Source organism: Indicator indicator, chromosome 2 (assembly GCF_027791375.1).
Source record: "Indicator indicator isolate 239-I01 chromosome 2, UM_Iind_1.1, whole genome shotgun sequence".
Lineage (NCBI taxonomy): Eukaryota > Metazoa > Chordata > Aves > Piciformes > Indicatoridae > Indicator > Indicator indicator.
In genome coordinates this window covers 36867803-36886118 of record NC_072011.1, presented here as the reverse complement: position 1 = coordinate 36886118, position 18316 = coordinate 36867803, and the positions used below count along the sequence as shown (strand labels likewise).

The 18316-nt window shown below is 40.2% G+C and overlaps 1 protein-coding gene across 1 annotated transcript in view; it reads right to left on the bottom strand.

Moving 5' to 3' along the window:
- Positions 1 to 18316, bottom strand: part of KIF26B (kinesin family member 26B) — a 290280-nt gene that overhangs the window by 58837 nt on the left and 213127 nt on the right. The window contains exons 6-8 of the mRNA XM_054397640.1: positions 4275 to 4481; positions 2657 to 2750; positions 323 to 585 (exon numbers count right to left, since the gene is read on the bottom strand). Of these exons, the coding sequence (XP_054253615.1) occupies positions 323 to 585; positions 2657 to 2750; positions 4275 to 4481 (564 nt within the window). The remainder of the gene's footprint in view (positions 1 to 322; positions 586 to 2656; positions 2751 to 4274; positions 4482 to 18316) is intronic.

Genomic DNA, 18316 nt, shown 5'->3' with positions numbered 1-18316 from the left:
TTTAGCTTGCTATTTTGCAAAAAAAGAGATCACACTTTCCTTTTTTTTAAGAATGAGGTGAATTTTTGTTTGTACTGAACATTTTCATATTTTATTGCAAACACAAGCCCCTGCTCAACATCAGTTACAGCAGAGGTACAAATATTTAGGTCAGGAGAGCAGATGGCCCTGCAGCTGCAGGTCATAAAGTTTTTGCTTGTTAAAGTAAACACTTTATGCTCTGGGTAAATTCTTGAATCTGAACCATCTCAATAGTTTAACAAAAAAAAAAAAAAAAAAGCTCACATTGCTTGTTTCAGGTTAAAATGAACCTTGGATTCACCTGCATGCCACAAATGGGATCTTCACAAAGGTAGACACCTGGGGACTGGCCATCTTGCAGGCTTCCTGTAGCCACTTCTGACAACAGGTCTCTCAGATTTTCCTCTTTCCCCCACACTTCCACTGCAGAAATTCGGACTGAGAAGCGGGCTCCTGTCTTCTCTTTGCGTTCGTTAATCAACTTGAAGAGCCAGGAGATGGCACAAGGGATTATGCCAAGGTTTTGCATGGAATCATCCTTCCCAATCATGGTGTATGACTTTCCTGTCAGGAATGGGGTGATGGAAAAAAGATAACAACGTTACTCCCAGGACCTTCACAGCCTTCTGCCGACAGATTATCCTGCACAGCCCCATGAAAACTTCTTCAATACAAAAAGGACAGTCAGCAAGGGAGAAGGATAGGCAGGCAGATGAATAGTATGTGGAAAATGGAGAGTATTTAAATCCAACAGATGAAATCTTGAACTGCTTTCAAAAATCATTATCTCATGCATTCTCCTGACACCTCCTATTCCCCAAGCAGGGTGCTGCAGGTCCCTGCCACACAACACTGCAATCTCTGATGTGAGTGAACAGTGGTGAGGAAATGAGCAGAACAGAAGTAGCAGGGTCTCAAAATATCCTTGCTTTAGATACTGTGAGTGTGCTGTTCTTTGAATATCGTTTTAGTTCAAAGCACATTATTACACTTTATATGTTGGGGGTGGGATTTACACAAACTTGGTCCCAGGATCATACATATGTAACTTCATCCAGAAGAGAAATGAGCCAACAAGAAATATTTTATCTGGTTCAAATCCTTCCCCTGGTTTGCTATTATTTGACTCTGCAACTATACCTCTGTCTTGTATCTGCTGTAAACGTCTGATGATTAAGAACAGAAACAGAGCTTATATAGCTTTAGGTGTCGTTACATAAAATGCTCTTAGACATTTTTTTTTTAAGCACCTAGATTTATAAGCCAAATGATAAAAGTACACATCCTTTCAGGTAAGTTTTTGTGGTTTCTTTACCTTGTATCATTTCTTACATTGAATCTGTGGTCAAAGATCAGTGAACAAAATATTTCTATGCACGTGTCTATGGCAAGGTCTGTGTATGTTCACCGTACGTGGAATGGTGGTGATGCAGTTAGCAAAGTAATTGCAGAGACTCAACTCATGCTTCAGCATAAGTCCTAGCTAAGCCACCCTCTCTAAAGAACTTGTAGCACTTGTGAGACACTGTTATCTGGTGGTTTGCTTTTCCATGTCCCCCTTACTTGGCAGGTCACACAGGGTTTAATATCCAAGTGCTTATCCTAATGTCACTTCTGTCTGGTCCAGAAGGACTTCGTGATTAGTTGACCAGTGGCCCTGCTCTCTTCATTGTGCCAGAGCTGGTGGCATGGCAGCATTAAGTACTCTGCAGCTTTTGTTGCCTTTAATTTGAGATAATCATGTCCCAAGACAGCTTGATGCTCTTTATGACCTGAATTATCCTTCTAAGTTTCCTACGTATGTCCGTGTTTGAGACAGTAAAGAATGGAGATCACTGTGCACATCAAATACAGCCCTCTTCCTTAAAAACATAGTATTTTCAAAATACTGTTAGATAATGAGTAACAAAATATTACTCTTGAAATCCAGGAATTTCAAAAGTATAGTGTTAATGTTTAGTGTCTTTCCATGAATGCCTGAAATGCTGTTGATGCATTTGCGAAGAGTGAGCTTTGATCCACTGGTAACATTTTGTTAATCATTAGAGTAGGATTTGTTTGAGACAGAATAGGAAGCAGTTAGTAATAAGTGAATTGTCTAATTGGGAAACAGAATATAAACCAAACTAGTTGAGTGCCTAGTCATAGCACTTGAACAGTGACACCACAAACATCAAGTACTTGAGTGGCTACTCACAGCCCTTACACGGCTTGATAAAAGTGGTATTTTTGCCAACAGCCTGCAACAGCATGCTCTTCTGTAAAACTGGAGACCACTGCTGGATCATTCATTAACAATTCATTTTTGGATCATTCATTAACAATTAAAGACAGTATGAAAATGGCTATAGTACTCAGGGGACAGAAAGATGCAACTCAAAGATAAGCTTTGTTCCAAAGAGCATGCTATCCAACATTTAGACAATATGTAAAGTGAATACACGTGGTGCAGTACAGAGGTGCAGGGGTGCAGAGATGAAGGTGCAGTACAAGGTCATGCACAGTGTTGCACTTTAAAACACAATTACTATGCACAGAGAAATGGAAGCTTGTTTGCCCTAATCTAATGTACTATCAACCTTGGGTCAAAAATTTTCACTTTGCTGCTTGAGTAGGGAAATTTGACAATACCAACCAAGTTTGGCATGGCCAAAGCAGAACACACAGCCATCTGCTCCATTGACCACAGACTGGATCACCTCAGCCACAGTCCCAGCACATACTTCAGCCTGTCAAGGGCATTAAAAAAAAAAAAAAGAAAGAAAAAAAGAAGAAAATAAACCCATTACCAATAATAGGGAAAATCAACAGAGTATTTCTACTGGAAAATGGTTGTAAATTTACCAGTGCTCAAAACAGTATGTTGAAGTAGCAAAGTGTCTAATCCTGCTTGTCTCTTTTCTGTGAAACACACCAATGCTCTTAATAGGATTAACATTACCTATGGAAGCACAAGAGCAGGACTTGTGCTCTGTGTTGAGTAAGTTTCATTTGCTGAAGCTTCAACATCCTTTGTGGTGTTAAACAAAATAAGCATATTGTAAGGGGATGTGGTTGGTTTCTTAGAATTACCTATTTAGGGGACGTAAAAATATATTTTTGATTCAAAATAAGTCAAATAGTGAGGAATTTTTACAGGCTCTATTATTTGCCCAGTTACAGACCAAGTTCAGTTCCACTAGCAGATGGGTAAGGATGTAAGAGAAACAGCCTCTTTGGTATCAACTCCACATTATTATGAGTCATTTTAGCCTTTTTGTAACAGTAGGTTCCATCCTGAAGACTGTACCAGTAATTTAAGAAGTACAACACAGGAATTTACCCAGGGTATTCTTTGATTTAAGGTTCAAGCAAGCTGAATGACCTACAGTGCTTCTGTAGCAAGCTCCTATCAACAGTGGGTGAAACTAAATCAGAAGTCACAGTTTAGGCTTTTACATGAAGGATTTCACATCTGATAATGAATCATGTACATTCACTTATTTTGTGGATATTTCTACACTGTCTTTGGAATACTAAATAAAATGGGCTAATGGACTGTTCACAGGCCAGCTCTTGAACTGCATCAAGGGGGCACATTCTGGGAGGCAATAGCTGCCTGGACTAGAACTAGGTCAGAGACTGACCTAATGATACAATCATACAACAGTGCTTTAGTTGGCTCTGTCCTCTACTTCTATTTAGTTTATGAGTACACAAACAGTTTCACAATATTGATTTCTAATTATACTTTGCAATGTTACTTTAGTCTTCTCACGACATTTGGGTAACATCAAAGCAAAGATGTCTAATAAAAGTAAGACATCTGAATATGTACATGCGAATAAAGACTTGTGGACTAAAATCTCCATCCTCTGACAGTAAACTGTACAATAAAACACTGTATAAATAATTCTTGACTTCTTAATAGAGGACGGCTTTAGAGAACTGCAGTTCTGAACAGATCACTGTGTACACCAAAAAAAAAATTATGACATACAAGAACATGTTGGTATTGACAACTTGATTGCTAAGCACCATTTAGACATTTATTGCACATATTATTTTAGATGTGATTATTTACAGTAAAGAATAAAGAAAGCACACAATTATTGAGATAGAATTTAGTAAACTGATTTCATTATTGATGACAGTGGCAGACCAAATTCAGCCCTGGCATGAGTCCACTGAAAGTACTACTGTTGCAGCAGAAGCTAATTTGCCTTTGGTGCATGCTATTGTTTAGACAACTATTTTGACCATCCATTACCTACCTGTGATGCATCTTGGGGGAAAACTGCATCAAAAGCGAACATCTTCGGTGGAACCTGGTTGCCCCTTTTGGGGAAAGCATTCTGACCACAACAGGCCAATGGGTCATACAGTGTGATTTGCTTTTTACGAGGGTCAACTTTTAAGAAAGAGCTGGATTCAGACGTGTCTCTGGCAAGTGTAGAAGAAATGCGCACCATGACTTTGACCTGTCAGCAAACACACAAAAAGATAGTCACTTTTGGTTAGTCTGTTTGATGCTCCAGGCTGGTATGTTGAATGAATTTCCCAAAAACACTTTACCAAATTACACTGCTTGCTGTAGCTAGTGTCTCAGTGGAGGTCAGTGAAGATACAGGAATTATTATTGGCAGACTTTGGCATAAAATATACTCTGGCTAAAGCCAGAACTCATCTCCATCTACTTCAACAAGCAACTTGTGTGTTTAGAATTACAAGGCACATTATGGTGGTTTACTGTTGATGTTACTCACAATGAGGTATTACATTACCTTGTCTTAATCTCAATATAAATTGAAAATTAACTGTACTCCAGTGGTCCAATTAAGAAAGCTGAAAGGTAATCTAAACTGCTAAGCTACCAGAATTGCTGCAGTTTCTACCAAGCACTGTGATCAATACAAGCACATAAAAGCCAGATCCTTAATTTACACCTTTCCAATTCTAATCCAAATGCAGAAAGATTAAGTGTTCAGTTCTAAAACTTATCATCAAAAAGTTGTGAAAAAGCTCTGGTTTAATGGCCAGATTTTGAAATTATTGTCAAGGGAACAGAATGCAGTAAGCAATAAAAGATTTGTTAAAGCATGTTAGCTCACAACTCATTAAATGGCTACATAATAAGGCATTATTCCTAAGACAAAAATACCTCTTCATGGATTTAATGAGTTGATACTGCATTGTTATCCCAGTTGGTAAGTAATTTAGGTGTAAGTAAAACTGATGACAATTTGTGATAGAATCACAGAAACATTTTGGTTAGAAGACAACTCTAAGACGATCAAGTCCAACCATTTTCTAACTCTACCAAGTAGAGTTAGCTGGTGCTACACTATGTGATTTAGCACCACATCTATACGCATTCTAAACACCTTCAATGATGGGGATTACCACCTCCCTGGGAGCCTATTCCAGCGTTTAAGAACCCTCTCAGTGAAGGAGTTTCTTCTAACATCCAAACTAAACCTCCCCTGGTGCAACTTGAGGCCATTGCCTCTTGTCCTATTACTTATTTTTAGGAAGAAGAGACTAACAGCCACCTCACTACAACCTCCTTTCATGTAGTTGTATAGAGTGATAAAGTCAGCCCCTCAGCCTCCTTTTCTCCAGACTAAACAACCTCAGTTCCCTCAAACGTTCCTCATAAGGCCTGTTCTCCAGAACCTTCACCAGCTTCACTGCCCTCTGGACCCACTTTAGCACCTGAGTGTCTGTCTTGTAATGAGGGCCTGAAATCTCAACACCATACTCAAGGTGTAGTCTCACCAGTGCTGAGTACCGGGGGACAATCACTTCCTTGATTATCACACTATTCCTAATACAGGCCAGGATCATGTTGGCATTCTTGGACACCTGGTCAAACAGCTGGCTCATGTTCAACTGGTTGTCAACCAACGTCCCCAAGTCTTTCTCTGCTGGGCTGCTTTCCAGCCACTCCTTCCCAACCAAGCCTCTAGCACTGCATGGAGTTGTTGTAACCAAAGTGCAGAACATGGCACTTGGCCTCGTTGAACTCATACAATTGACCTCAGCCCATCAATCCAGCCTGTCCAGGTCCCTCTGTAGAGTCCTTCTACCTTCCAGCATAACAGCGCTGCTTCTCAACTTAGTGTCACCTGCAAACTTACTGGGGATGCATTCAAGCCCCTCACCCAAATCACTGCTAAAGATATTAAAGAGAACAGCCAGGTCTGGCTTAGGTTCTCCCCCCAGATTCACCACCCACAGACACATGAGTTCCTGAACTTTAGAGAGCAAACATCATCTAGCCACACCTTGTGTGTACTGTTGCATGCCCTTCATTTTAGAGCAGAATACCTTTCACACCAGCTAGAGTGAACTTTTACTTAAATGTTTCTTATTTGTAGGTCAGTTGTATCAAATCTCCCTACTGCTGGCATGCAAGTGACCACAAAAACTCACTTCAGCATTGGGTGGAAACACATCTGCTGTTGCAATGGCAAGTTCACCTTTGGAGAACCTTGTAGCCCTACAGGTTAGTCAAGGTTCGGTTCCTGTCAGCCTCACTGAGACTGGTACTCTGTATGTAGATGTCATTTCAAGCTCATCCCACATGGAATTAAACAGGTACTTTGAGAAGTAAAATCTGGGCAAATTAATTTTTTACACAACTCCTTTCAATACAACAGGATAATACGAGGGATTGAGACTATTCAGTATTTTTGCCATGTCTTCTCTATAGGTCTGTGCATCAAAGTAGTAATTTGACTCTAGGTATTTTAACCTGGGAAAACAAGCTGTCATCAGATAGTGAAATAGTCACAAATATATGCACAACTTCTGTTTAACAAAATTAGTTGGTGGAAAGAGACAAAATACTGTTTGGGTGTGAACTCAGCTACTCAGCTGAGCTGCTTGTGAAACCTAAACTCTAACTGAAAAAAAAACCATTTCCAATATTTTGCCAAAGCCATTCTTCTAAACCCAACCCTAAATAGAGCTGATTTCTACTTATGAAAAAGTCAGCAAATACTCTTGCTCAACCTACATGAGCTGGACAAGGTTTATATGTTTATTCCAGCCCTAGGTCTCCTGGCAGCTCAGAAAGGACACACTAGTCAAGTAAGCATGGAAGGAAGCAGGTCCTGATTTAAACCTGTTCATACAAAATCAGACTAATACCTGTCACTTCTTATTGAAGTAATACTGCAAATCCTCCTAATTTCCTACAGCTAGAGTAATAGAAGTTGAGAGATCAGGTTTCTCTTTCCCTGGAGTAAAAGACTAATTGAACTGAAATTCTAAAAATTTACTACAGTATCACAGTGTATCAGTGGTTGGAAGCAGGATCACTTAGGGTAGTCTGCACAGGAATGCATCCAGGTGGGTTTTCAAAGCCTCCAGAGAAGGATACTCCACAACCCCCCTGCGCAGCCTGTTCCAGTGCTCTGTCACCCTCACTGGAAAGAAGTTTCTCCTCATGTTGAGGTGAAATCTTCTATGTTCAAGTTTGAACCCATTGTTCCTTGTCTTATCACTGTGAACCACCTGGGAATTGTACAGTATTCTTTCAGGCCAGTTTCACACCAGTGTAACTCTTTCAGATTACTGATTTAAATTGCATTAACTGAGAAGACAATTAGCACCTGGCTGTGCAACACACATGTCCACTGTGTCAACGTGCCATGCCCGTGACAGATGTGATTGCAGCAGAAGCCCAAGCAGGCAAGATACAGGCAAACTTCGTCCTGAGAAACACCTACTGGGATTCAGAGCTGCATACATAACTGGCACAATAAGCTAGGCAGACCAAAACAGATTTTAAAACATTTCAGCTAAATGTATTTTCTGAGGAGGCAGGAAGGCTTGTGATCTGGGAACCAGGCTGAGTGGAAAGCTAGGACCCCTGATAACAGCTGTGCCTCAGATGCAGTAGGATTGTGAATTAGTTTTACATTCCCCACCTGTACAACAGGCTGGGTCACAGCTTACTTCTCAGCCAGGCACAATGATACACTCTGCCACCACCGGGCCTCTGAGGACTGGCAGTTGCCATTAGGCAGTCACTCTATTATTAAACATTTTTATGCAAGGATTTGTGCAAAGCATTTCCCAACAGTGGTTACAACAAGAGTAAATCAACTAAGCTACAGCAGTAGAAATGATGGGAGACCACAGCCTCCTGTTCTGCCATTTCAGTCCTGCATGCAATTTATAGCTGGGGGTAGCAGGGTGAGGCTCAGAGTCTGTGGTGGCCCCTGCAGTCCATGCCACGGGGGAGGCAGCACAAGGTTGGGTGAATGTAACTCAGCCAGCTATGAGAATAGCACAGGATCTTAATGGACTTAAAAGACTTCGGTGTAATTTAAGGAGCAGACAAGCTGAAGATCACAGTGCTGCTCTGGGGAAGGCAGAAATACAGTTAATTTGAAACTGACTGAACAGTGAGGTTTAAGAATTCTGATACTTCATGCTTGTAATTTATATTTAAACAAACTGTGAATTGAACTTCTCCTTAAAAAGAAGATATCAGGTTTTCTGCTTCACTTCCTATATGTCATTATTCCTTTAGTCCAACGCTACACTTTTCCACTAATCTCTTGTAATTTAAGGGTTTAGGAGATACCACTTATGATTAATGGGACCATTCTGTCTGCCTGAAATTTATATTTGAATCTAAGTGATCAGGTCCTGGCAGAGCCCAGACTTAGATGCACATCTGACCATTTTTACAGAAAAACATGAAAGCAGTCTCTTGAGACACATGCTGTTTGTAAACCAAAAAACCTGGGCCTAATTTTGATCTAATTTCACACCCATGCAAATCCAGCTGAACTCAGCAAGAATTACCCGTGCTTAAGAGTGGAGAGGGAGAATAAAAGAAAAGGTCATTTGTTCTGTATAATTATTGTATCTTTCCTAGGATATAACCTCACCTCTTAACTCTGCTCATGCTGGAAACATTTTGTAACATGTTTCCTCCTGTGAGATCACAGGATTCTGTTTGACAGCTATTTAATCCAACAGGACACCCATTAAATTCTCTGGATTTCAGTTCCTGCCTACAAGGATTTATTCTGTTCTTGCATACATTCTGCAGTCATTGAATTCCATAATATTACTCTCAATGTGCAATGCCACAAATGAAAACAGAATCAGACCTGTACTGTTTAGGATTCCTCAACTGACTATCTTCATATTTTTGTATATGCCTTTATGTTATACATGTGTATATTTAAATTACATGCTTTTTTCATTTTTCTTAAAGTATATGCATTTTCTGACTATATATAAAAATGTAATATATATACACTTTTTAATAAATTTCTCTCTGCAGGGTCATTACTGGCACTGAAGAATTCCTTCATGGGTACGATTCAGTAGCATCAAGGGACAGTATAGGGGATTTGCTGTAATATTACTATGCTCCTGTACTGCAAAAATAAACACATACCTTTTAATCACCTCTTCTACAATTTCAACTGCCTAAACCACATTCATTTCACTTATTTTTTAAACCCTATATACACATCAACTACTTCCTGAAGAGGGAACTGGCTAATTGCAGGACATCCCCAGCTTAACTCAATTTGTGATCTAGCAAAATAAGGAATTCATTCACTTTCCATCAGCAGGCTGGTGTTCAGCTGTCTCCAGGGAAGCAGGGCTCCATCACATGTAATGGTTACTTGGGAAGACAAATTACTTTATTCTGAATATCCCCCAACTTCCTCCTTTCCTCAGCTTTTATTGCTGAGCACAATGTCACATGGTATGGAATATGCCTTGGGTCAGTTGGGGTAAGCTGTCCTGGCAGCGTCCCCTCACAATTTCTTGTGCACTCCAGCCTACTCGTTACTGGAGTGGTGTGAGGAGCAGAAAAGGCCTTCATGATGTGTAAGCTTAGCAATAACTAAAACTTCCCTGTGTCATCACGAATTCAAAACATAGCACCATAGAAGCTACTATGAAGAAAACTATCCCAGCTAACTAGTACAGATTATAAATTAAATTAAACAGGAGCAGGAAATGTTCCTGAGAACAGGCACTCCATACTCCTGCATTGTGAGTAAGGGCACTGGCATGGTGTTGGACTACTAGACTGCTCTCCCTTCTCTCTCTCTCTCTTCTTCTCTGGAGAAGGACAAAGGTTCAGCAACCTCTATAGAGCATAAGTGGTGCCAAAAAAGAAAAAAAAATAGTATCCAGTCTCAGCTACTGATGCTCTCATGTCTCCTGTGCCTGCAGGGGTCTGTCTAGAGGACCAGCAGTGAAATGAGCACTGAAGGTGGGAGAGGTAAGCTGTGTCAAATCTGTATCAAACAAAAATAACTACAAACAGAGGCTGGAATGAAGCAACACAAGCAATTGGAGATTGACAGCAGAGATATTATCACTTCCTTCTACTCTTGCCCATAAGATTTCATTTGGGGTTCATTTATCTAATTACTGTAGGGATAAGGCTAGAGAGCTGTTGCTTTGGGCACTGTGCTTGCCTCTATGAGCTGCTTTTCTCATCAATCATTCCAGCAGCTTCTGCTGGATGTGTGCTGGGTAGTGGTGGGAGGCAATAGCTGCAGTGCTGTCACAGGCGAGACAGGCCAGTGGGGCTATTGAGCTGTATTAGCACTCCATCAATGTAATGGCAATCACTGGCTGCAGGAACAGCCATACTGGAGGTTAATGAAGAGTGGGGTTTGTAATTTCTCACTGTTACAGTTGTAAATAATGGTGGCAGGCATGCGTTTTTGCTGTAGCCAGCCACAAAATACAACAGCACAAGAAAATCTATGACATCCCAAATGCTTACATACATACATGCTTTTGTGTGATGGATGATTGGACTCAATGATCTTAAAGGTCTTTTCCAGCCTAAACATTTCTGTGATTCTATGATGTAAAGCCAGTGCTCAGAGAACATGAAAACAGTCTGTTAAACGTTTTAAAGATTCTTTCTTACAGATCATGAGACAATTAACTGTATATGTTAACATCAACTCTACAAGGTCAAAAGAAGCAGACTGAGCCCGAATGAGACAAATAACAGAACTGTATGAGTGGATGTTGCTTTCATGGAAGCTTCCTGGTCACAAGAAAAACCCTGGGTAAATTATGCCAGTATAAACTGGTCAGGAAGCATGTATAAACAGGTTTCATTGTCCTCTCTTTCCATTTTGACTACCATAACTCTTTCAGACTGCAGTGCTACACTTCAGCACAAATTAGAAAGTACTCAGGCCTGATCACTCCTATTCTGTTTGGGAAACAGCTGTTACTGCTGCTTTGGAAAAGCAGAGAAAACAATTGATAAAGCAATAGTGTTAGGGCTGGCAGGTCTCCTTTTTCCCCACTGTTTCTTTCTTGTGTAGCTGATAAACCTTTACCACCTTACGAACTTCATCCGGTACAGCAATTAAACTAAACTGCACTTATAGAAATAATGGACATAGTGTTAATATACTGTACTCAAACAACTGTACTGCTCCCAAACATCAGTCATACAATTCTACATTATTTAAAAAGCTTGTCCTTATCAGGTTTGTACCCTTTTGCAGTTCAATGATGTAACTTCACCAATAAGTTGGTAAAATCTGGTGTGACCTATGCTCAGGTCACAGGGCATGGCTCAATAATCTCATCTCACTTGTATCAGCAGTAGCTTCGAGTTTTGTCACTGTAGTTTGGTACGGTCAAAAGAATGCTGAGCACAGACAGTCTCTGAAACCAGTATGGACATCAGGGCAGTCACTCAGCTGTCCCATTGCTACTTCAGCATTTGCTAGATTAAAATAGAACACTGCAACTTTCTTCTGCTCCTTAAAAAAAAAAATAAAAAGACAGGAGGATCATTCTTTCATAGAAACAATCAACAATCTTTCCATAAGCTTCACCACATGCAGCAAACACACTGTGAGCTCCTCATTTTCCTTTTGTTTCCTTATGAGCTCTTTGAGAGAAGGTTGAATTTCAGACCCGCATAGCTAAGGCAGTTTGCTTGTTGCCTCAAGCAGGAGAAGGATATCCCAGCTTCTGACACTCTCTACACATCCTCACATGGATTCACTGAAGCATACCTGCATCTACCACCAAGCCAGCAACAGCCTAAATTAATGTGTGGGGATGAAATCTGACGTTTGCTTCCTTCTGAGAACATCTTTAAACATCACTGCCAGTGGCATTTTCAGAATAGTTTGCAACAATCCCAGCCTTGAGAACATGAGATCAGCTAGAAAATCTTGCCTTCCCCACAGTGGACCAGCAGCTATGTAAGCACGCACCTACTGGCACAGTCAGTAGATATCTTACTTAAGCCTCTAACACACTCCTGCAAAAATTTGCTCTGCTATTCTAATTCAAGTAAGATAGTTTATTTTCTGCGCTGAGTAGCAAGTACAGTTGTTAATCACAAATTTGAAGATCCACTCATTTCCTTGCCATCGTATCTCTTTACTTTTCAAAATTAAATAGATATTCTGCTTTACTTTAGTGACCTTCCAGAGTAGAGGGTTCTCTCCTTCTCTTTTTCTGCTTAATATGAAAGTATCTATCTATTAAATGAAACAGGGCAAAAACTGCTCCCTGGCACAAAATGGCCAGCATCCTTCCCTGTAATTGTCATTCTCTGCTATGGTGTGGCCGCCATATCCAATGGCCTGCCAAGATAGTCTCCTTCCTATGATAATTTAAAAATCATGCCTGAACTGTTTGGGAGAGCAGTCTAGTAGTCCAACACCATGCCAGTGCCCTTACTCACAATGCAGGAGTATGGAGTGCCTGTTCTCAGGAACATTTCCTGCTCCTGTTTAATTTAATTTATAATCTGTACTAGTTAGCTGGGATAGTTTTCTTCATAGTAGCTTCTATGGTGCTATGTTTTGAATTCGTGATGACACAGGGAAGTTTTAGTTATTGCTAAGCTTACACATCATGAAGGCCTTTTCTGCTCCTCACACCACTCCAGTAACGAGTAGGCTGGAGTGCACAAGAAATTGTGAGGGGACGCTGCCAGGACAGCTTACCCCAACTGACCCAAGGCATATTCCATACCATGTGACATTGTGCTCAGCAATAAAAGCTGAGGAAAGGAGGAAGTTGGGGGATATTCAGAATAAAGTAATTTGTCTTCCCAAGTAACCATTACATGTGATGGAGCCCTGCTTCCCTGGAGACAGCTGAACACCAGCCTGCTGATGGAAAGTGAATGAATTCCTTATTTTGCTTTGCTTGTGCATGAAGCTTTTGTTCTTTGTAGTAAATTGTCTTTATCTCAATCCACACATTTTCACTTTTACTCTTCCAATTCTCTCACACATCCCAGTAGAAGGGAATGAGCAGTGAATGACTCTGTGAGGCTGAGCGGCCTACCAGGGTTAAACCACAACATGGTCCCAGCCATAGAACACGAAACAGCTTAGACCTGTTTTCCATTCTTTAAGTTAAAATACAGATCAGATGGTGCAACACTGGCCTCCCAAGCATGTGATGTGCCATATGTTGCTCTATTCTAGTCCAGCCTAGCTTGCTATCTACAGATCCTACAGACAGATCAGCCAAACCCATCTAACACGTTTGCAGCACCAGCAATGCAAGCCTCCCTAAAGAAAATTCTCTGTTCTTGTGACTGACAACAAGGCTGCTGTTCTTGCTGCCTACACAGGGTCGCTATCAGCCTCCTGGGGAGGAGGGAGTCAGCAGTGCGAGTCACTTGGCTCTTTCTCATAGGCCACACTAATATCCTGCTGCAGTGCACAATGACTGAAGAGAGCTTTGCATCACTCATTAAATTTTCCTCTAAGAAACATGCCCTTCCAGTAAAACATGACTGTACTGCCTTGGCTGCCACAAGAACTGGTGTTGATAGAAAACAGTGGCAATTATCTCAAGCACATGCACCGATAATTATGTCTGTTATATTACCTCTAAGAGCCCCAGGTTCACACTTTGTGAAGCTGTGAAGAAGGTGCACAGGATGTGGTTTGATAAGTTTAAGCAGGAAGGTCATCTCACCTCTAATTAGACAAAGAGTGGTACCGAGGGCTTTGCATTATACATTCTCGGGAGAACAGGAATACCCAGATGAACAAGGTTCTCTAGGTTTTTTGTCTAAGGAAAATAGAATTTCTATGGAAAGAACACAGATAAAAGACAAAGTCTCCTGTAAGCATGTCTTTGAGATGTCTTTTCAGTGCTAGAGAAACAAAGGATATATAGGTACAGCACAGAAGATGTATAATCACAATTGTAAGCTTTTCCATTATTTATAAAGATGATCTCTACGACTGCATACAAAAGAAGATTTCTCAGACTACACATAACAGTGTATGGCATAGAACCATAACGAATGAGTATCAATGCAATCAGATAAGAAGGCTTTACATTATTTAAGAAGAAATGACAAATTGCAGTTTAATGCAGATAAGTGTGGAAAAAGATGTGTAAAGCTTTGGAGTAGCAGCTGATAATGACAGTCAGTAAATAAAAGGGATGGTTCATGCTGCTCACTAGGAAAAAGATTTGGAAATTCATATGGAGGAAAAGAATCCCAAAGAAAGCAAGGGGCCACATTGCTGAAGAGAGTCTATATAAACAGAAGGAGCTACAATTATCATATTAGCCAATATAGGTGAGATATCTAGTAAATGTTTGGTTATTCAGAGGACAAATCCAGTCTCCAGAAGGGGAGTATAACCAGACTCCAGTGCCATATGTCGCAAGAAGCAATCAACAGAAACTTCGGGAATTAAAGCTACATGTTTTAGTGAGAAATTTAATATATTATAATGTCACCGAATTCAGAAATAATTCCTTACTTATTTGCAAGTACCTGAGATGAAAATTTGACCTTAGCTAGGAACAACCACCAACAAAATGAAACTTGAAAATCAAGGAAATGATAAAACCTGGATCCAAGCAGGGACATGATTTACACTGTTTGCAAACTTTTTACCTGAAGACCCTATGGGGCTTTTCAATGGCTTCTGGTACCATTAAGACATATATTTACAATTATGCTCATTTTTTAGCAGCAGAAAAAAGAGGTCATAAGAATAAATGAGTCATCTAAAATCCCTGGAAAGGCTTGCTTTACTTAAACAAACTACCTGAACTCTGTTTCTTCCCTTTCTTATCCCATATCTGTAAGCTATAATGTTTACAATGTCATAAACATGATATTAAACTTACTTTCATGTTGCATCCTATTTAGTATTACCTGCATGCTTGTGTCTTTAGCAGTGGTACAGGGAGGCATACTAACTACAGAGTCCAAGCAGCTAGTCACTTAGAATTAATGAGCTCCATTTGTAATGCTAATAATATCTCTAAGTAAAAATGTATTTGTCGAGCTTTTACAGAAATCTGTGGAACAGATTTCTGTGGTGAGCTTGATCCTGCATGCTTCTGAAATAAAGAGAATTATTTGTGCCTCCAATGAGAACAGAAGACAAGACCATATAAGCTGAATCTAAAGGGTCACAAAACTCCATAATATTCCATCTCCAATAGTGACCAAACAGTCTTCTTGTGAGCCTTCCACTGCAGTGGGCTGCATTGGTGTCCCACTGGTCCACACAGAGCTGTGCCTTTGCCAGTACCCACATGGTTCATGTGCCACTTGCAACCTACCAAGACACAAACTGGGGAAAACTTATACTATACTTATACTATCAGGAGAGCACCACAGGCTCCAATGAGACAACTTTGATTTTTATATTTTTTTCATGCATTCCTTAGTCCCAACATTCAGTTGCTTTCTGACTAGTAGTGATCATCATTTGGTGATTTACAGTAGCCTCTAGAAGGCACTACAACATGATTCTTACTCTTGAAGGAAAATAAATTTAAGGAAGTCATATGCCCAAAAAAATTTGTTCCTAAAAGCTGGGGATCAGTAAACAGACTATGATGGTACAAAGATGTTCTTATGTACTTGGAAAAATCCACAGATATATTAGCTAAGTCTGCCCTGTGAGCCTCCCACTGCAGTGGGCTCCACTGACATCCCACTGGTCGCCTTCAAGCAATACAAATGATCTCTGTGTTATACTCCACAGTATTGGTTCCTGGGTATGCGTCTGACTCCAGGTGCATCTTCCTGTTCCCATGGGAAGAAGTGCAGGTATGCAGGCAACGACAAGTGTACAGTATGCTTAGCACTGCTCCTGCTCTATCATCTGATCTCAGAATCAAGATATCAAAAATGTAATGCTTTCCTGTGGTTTTGGTGTTGAACATAAATAGCTAAGTAACAAAGTGTTGTTTTTCTTCCCCCTGATACGGGCTGCCATTGGGTGACAAATGAAGGCACAAAACCTGTTGCCATATAGCAATGAGATTCCAGAAATGCAGAGCACAGAGAATTTCAGAAGTCCTCTCATAAGTGCTTTATTGTAGAATCCCCAGCATTAGAGTCTCAGAGTCCCACTTACAGCAAAAGTCCCAGAAGCCCTTAAGAGACAAAGCAGCTAACAGAAGTCCCAGGCATATCCCTCGCATCATCCCTACACCGAAGCCCTTGCCAGATGAAGTAGCAAACCAACAGAAGCAGAAGTCCCTAGCAGCCCTAACCAAAGCCGTTCCTACCTAAGTCCCTAACCCAAAAGAGTGAGAGTGTGAGAGAGCATGTAACTATTGCTTAGAGTGGCCGTTCATATATTCTTTGTTATCAATCTCTTAACCAGTAAAACCCAATCACATATTTAAGCTAAAATCTTTTCCCAATAAGAGGTGCCAGCATGTCAAGGAGGTGGCTTCTGCAGCACGTTCCAATCAAAGGGTGCTGACATGGGGATGTTGTTCTTGGCACACATGGAATGTTATTGCTTTGCTCTTTGCGGTGTGCAATTGGTCAGCTAAGGAATCATGCACTCTGCACGTGTCCAGCAGCTGCCCTCAGAACAGTGGCTGCAACAGCAAAATTATACCAAATCTGAGAGGCAGACAAACAAAAAAGCCAGAAAGAAAACCAAACAGGAGTCCCCAGATGAGAACTAAATGGAGACAGTCGTTTGATAAATGAAACTTGCCTTGCATCACATGGAGCCACTAACTTCTTTTTACCCTCACCAGTAGTATACAACATAACGTTGTTACTGATGCTCTCCCTTGATGAATAGAACTGCATAGCAATGAGGTACAGTCAACAAAGTGCCCATCTACTTAGTGACCTCTGCCACTAATGTTTTGATTCACTACTTGACGCCTTGTTAAAAGCTGAAATAAATAATAGCAGTGTTTGTGAAAACACCAGGTAACCACTTGCCCTAGAACAAATATCCATTGTTTGTCAGTAGTCTTTGTACATGTCCTCAGCTGTAATTCTGCAGTCTTAATTCAGGGAAAATTCCCATTGCCTTCAAAACCTCAACTGCCATTTCCTGACTTTTGAGCACTTAACCATGTAACCTTAACATTCCTTAAATGTTCCTGCTCGGCATCAGAATGATTCATTATGTTGTGCGTAGCTTAGTGACTGTGTTATTCTTCTAGTAAGTAGCTGCATTTAATGAATGGCATGTGATCAATAATGCAGAATTCAACATTTGAGAATAAAGAACAAGTTTTTGTTTTTTTTTTTTATGAGGGGTGTCTCTATGAAATGTCAAAAACATTTATCAAGGCTCCAGGCTGACAACCTGCAGCTGCTGTCCACAAGAACAATAAAAATGGACTTTGTTGAGTCTTGCAAATGTTTTTGTATTGAGTATAATTACCTTTTATTCCACAACCAAAACACACACACAAAAAGGGACTTACCAAGTATGAATACAATGGTCATTATCAGGGCTCTCTAGAAGTAAAACTTTTCCATAATAGCACTTTGTCCCTAAGCTTATATATATATATATACATGATTATTATATCTTGGTTTCCAGGAGAACCTTTAGAACAATGCTTACTGTAACTCTAGATATGCTGAGCTGCTTAACAGAATGCAAAAATGCATTTGTACTTGGGCTTCAAAACCTCAGACTGGCAAGACAATCAGACAAACATTATGAAGCAATGATAAGCACTTTACCTCCTCCTGATATCTAGGTGAAGCATGTATTGAAGGAGTTTTGACCATGGGAAAGATTTTCTGTTTCTCAGTAGATGATCTAACAGAGAAGCACATGGAAACTCTAGCTCCTTTGCTAATAGTTCACATCTGGCAGTAAAAAGAGTAGCAATAGGTAAGGGCTGTGATAACCACTCACAAGTATAAGTAAGATGATTAAAATAGAAGTTTAATAAAAATTCTTTTTAGTCTCATACGTTTAAAAAATCTTCATTTTAAGTGACAAAGTGATCCCTCCTTGTCAAATGCTATGTCTACAGTGATCAGTTTTCTAGGCATGCTATT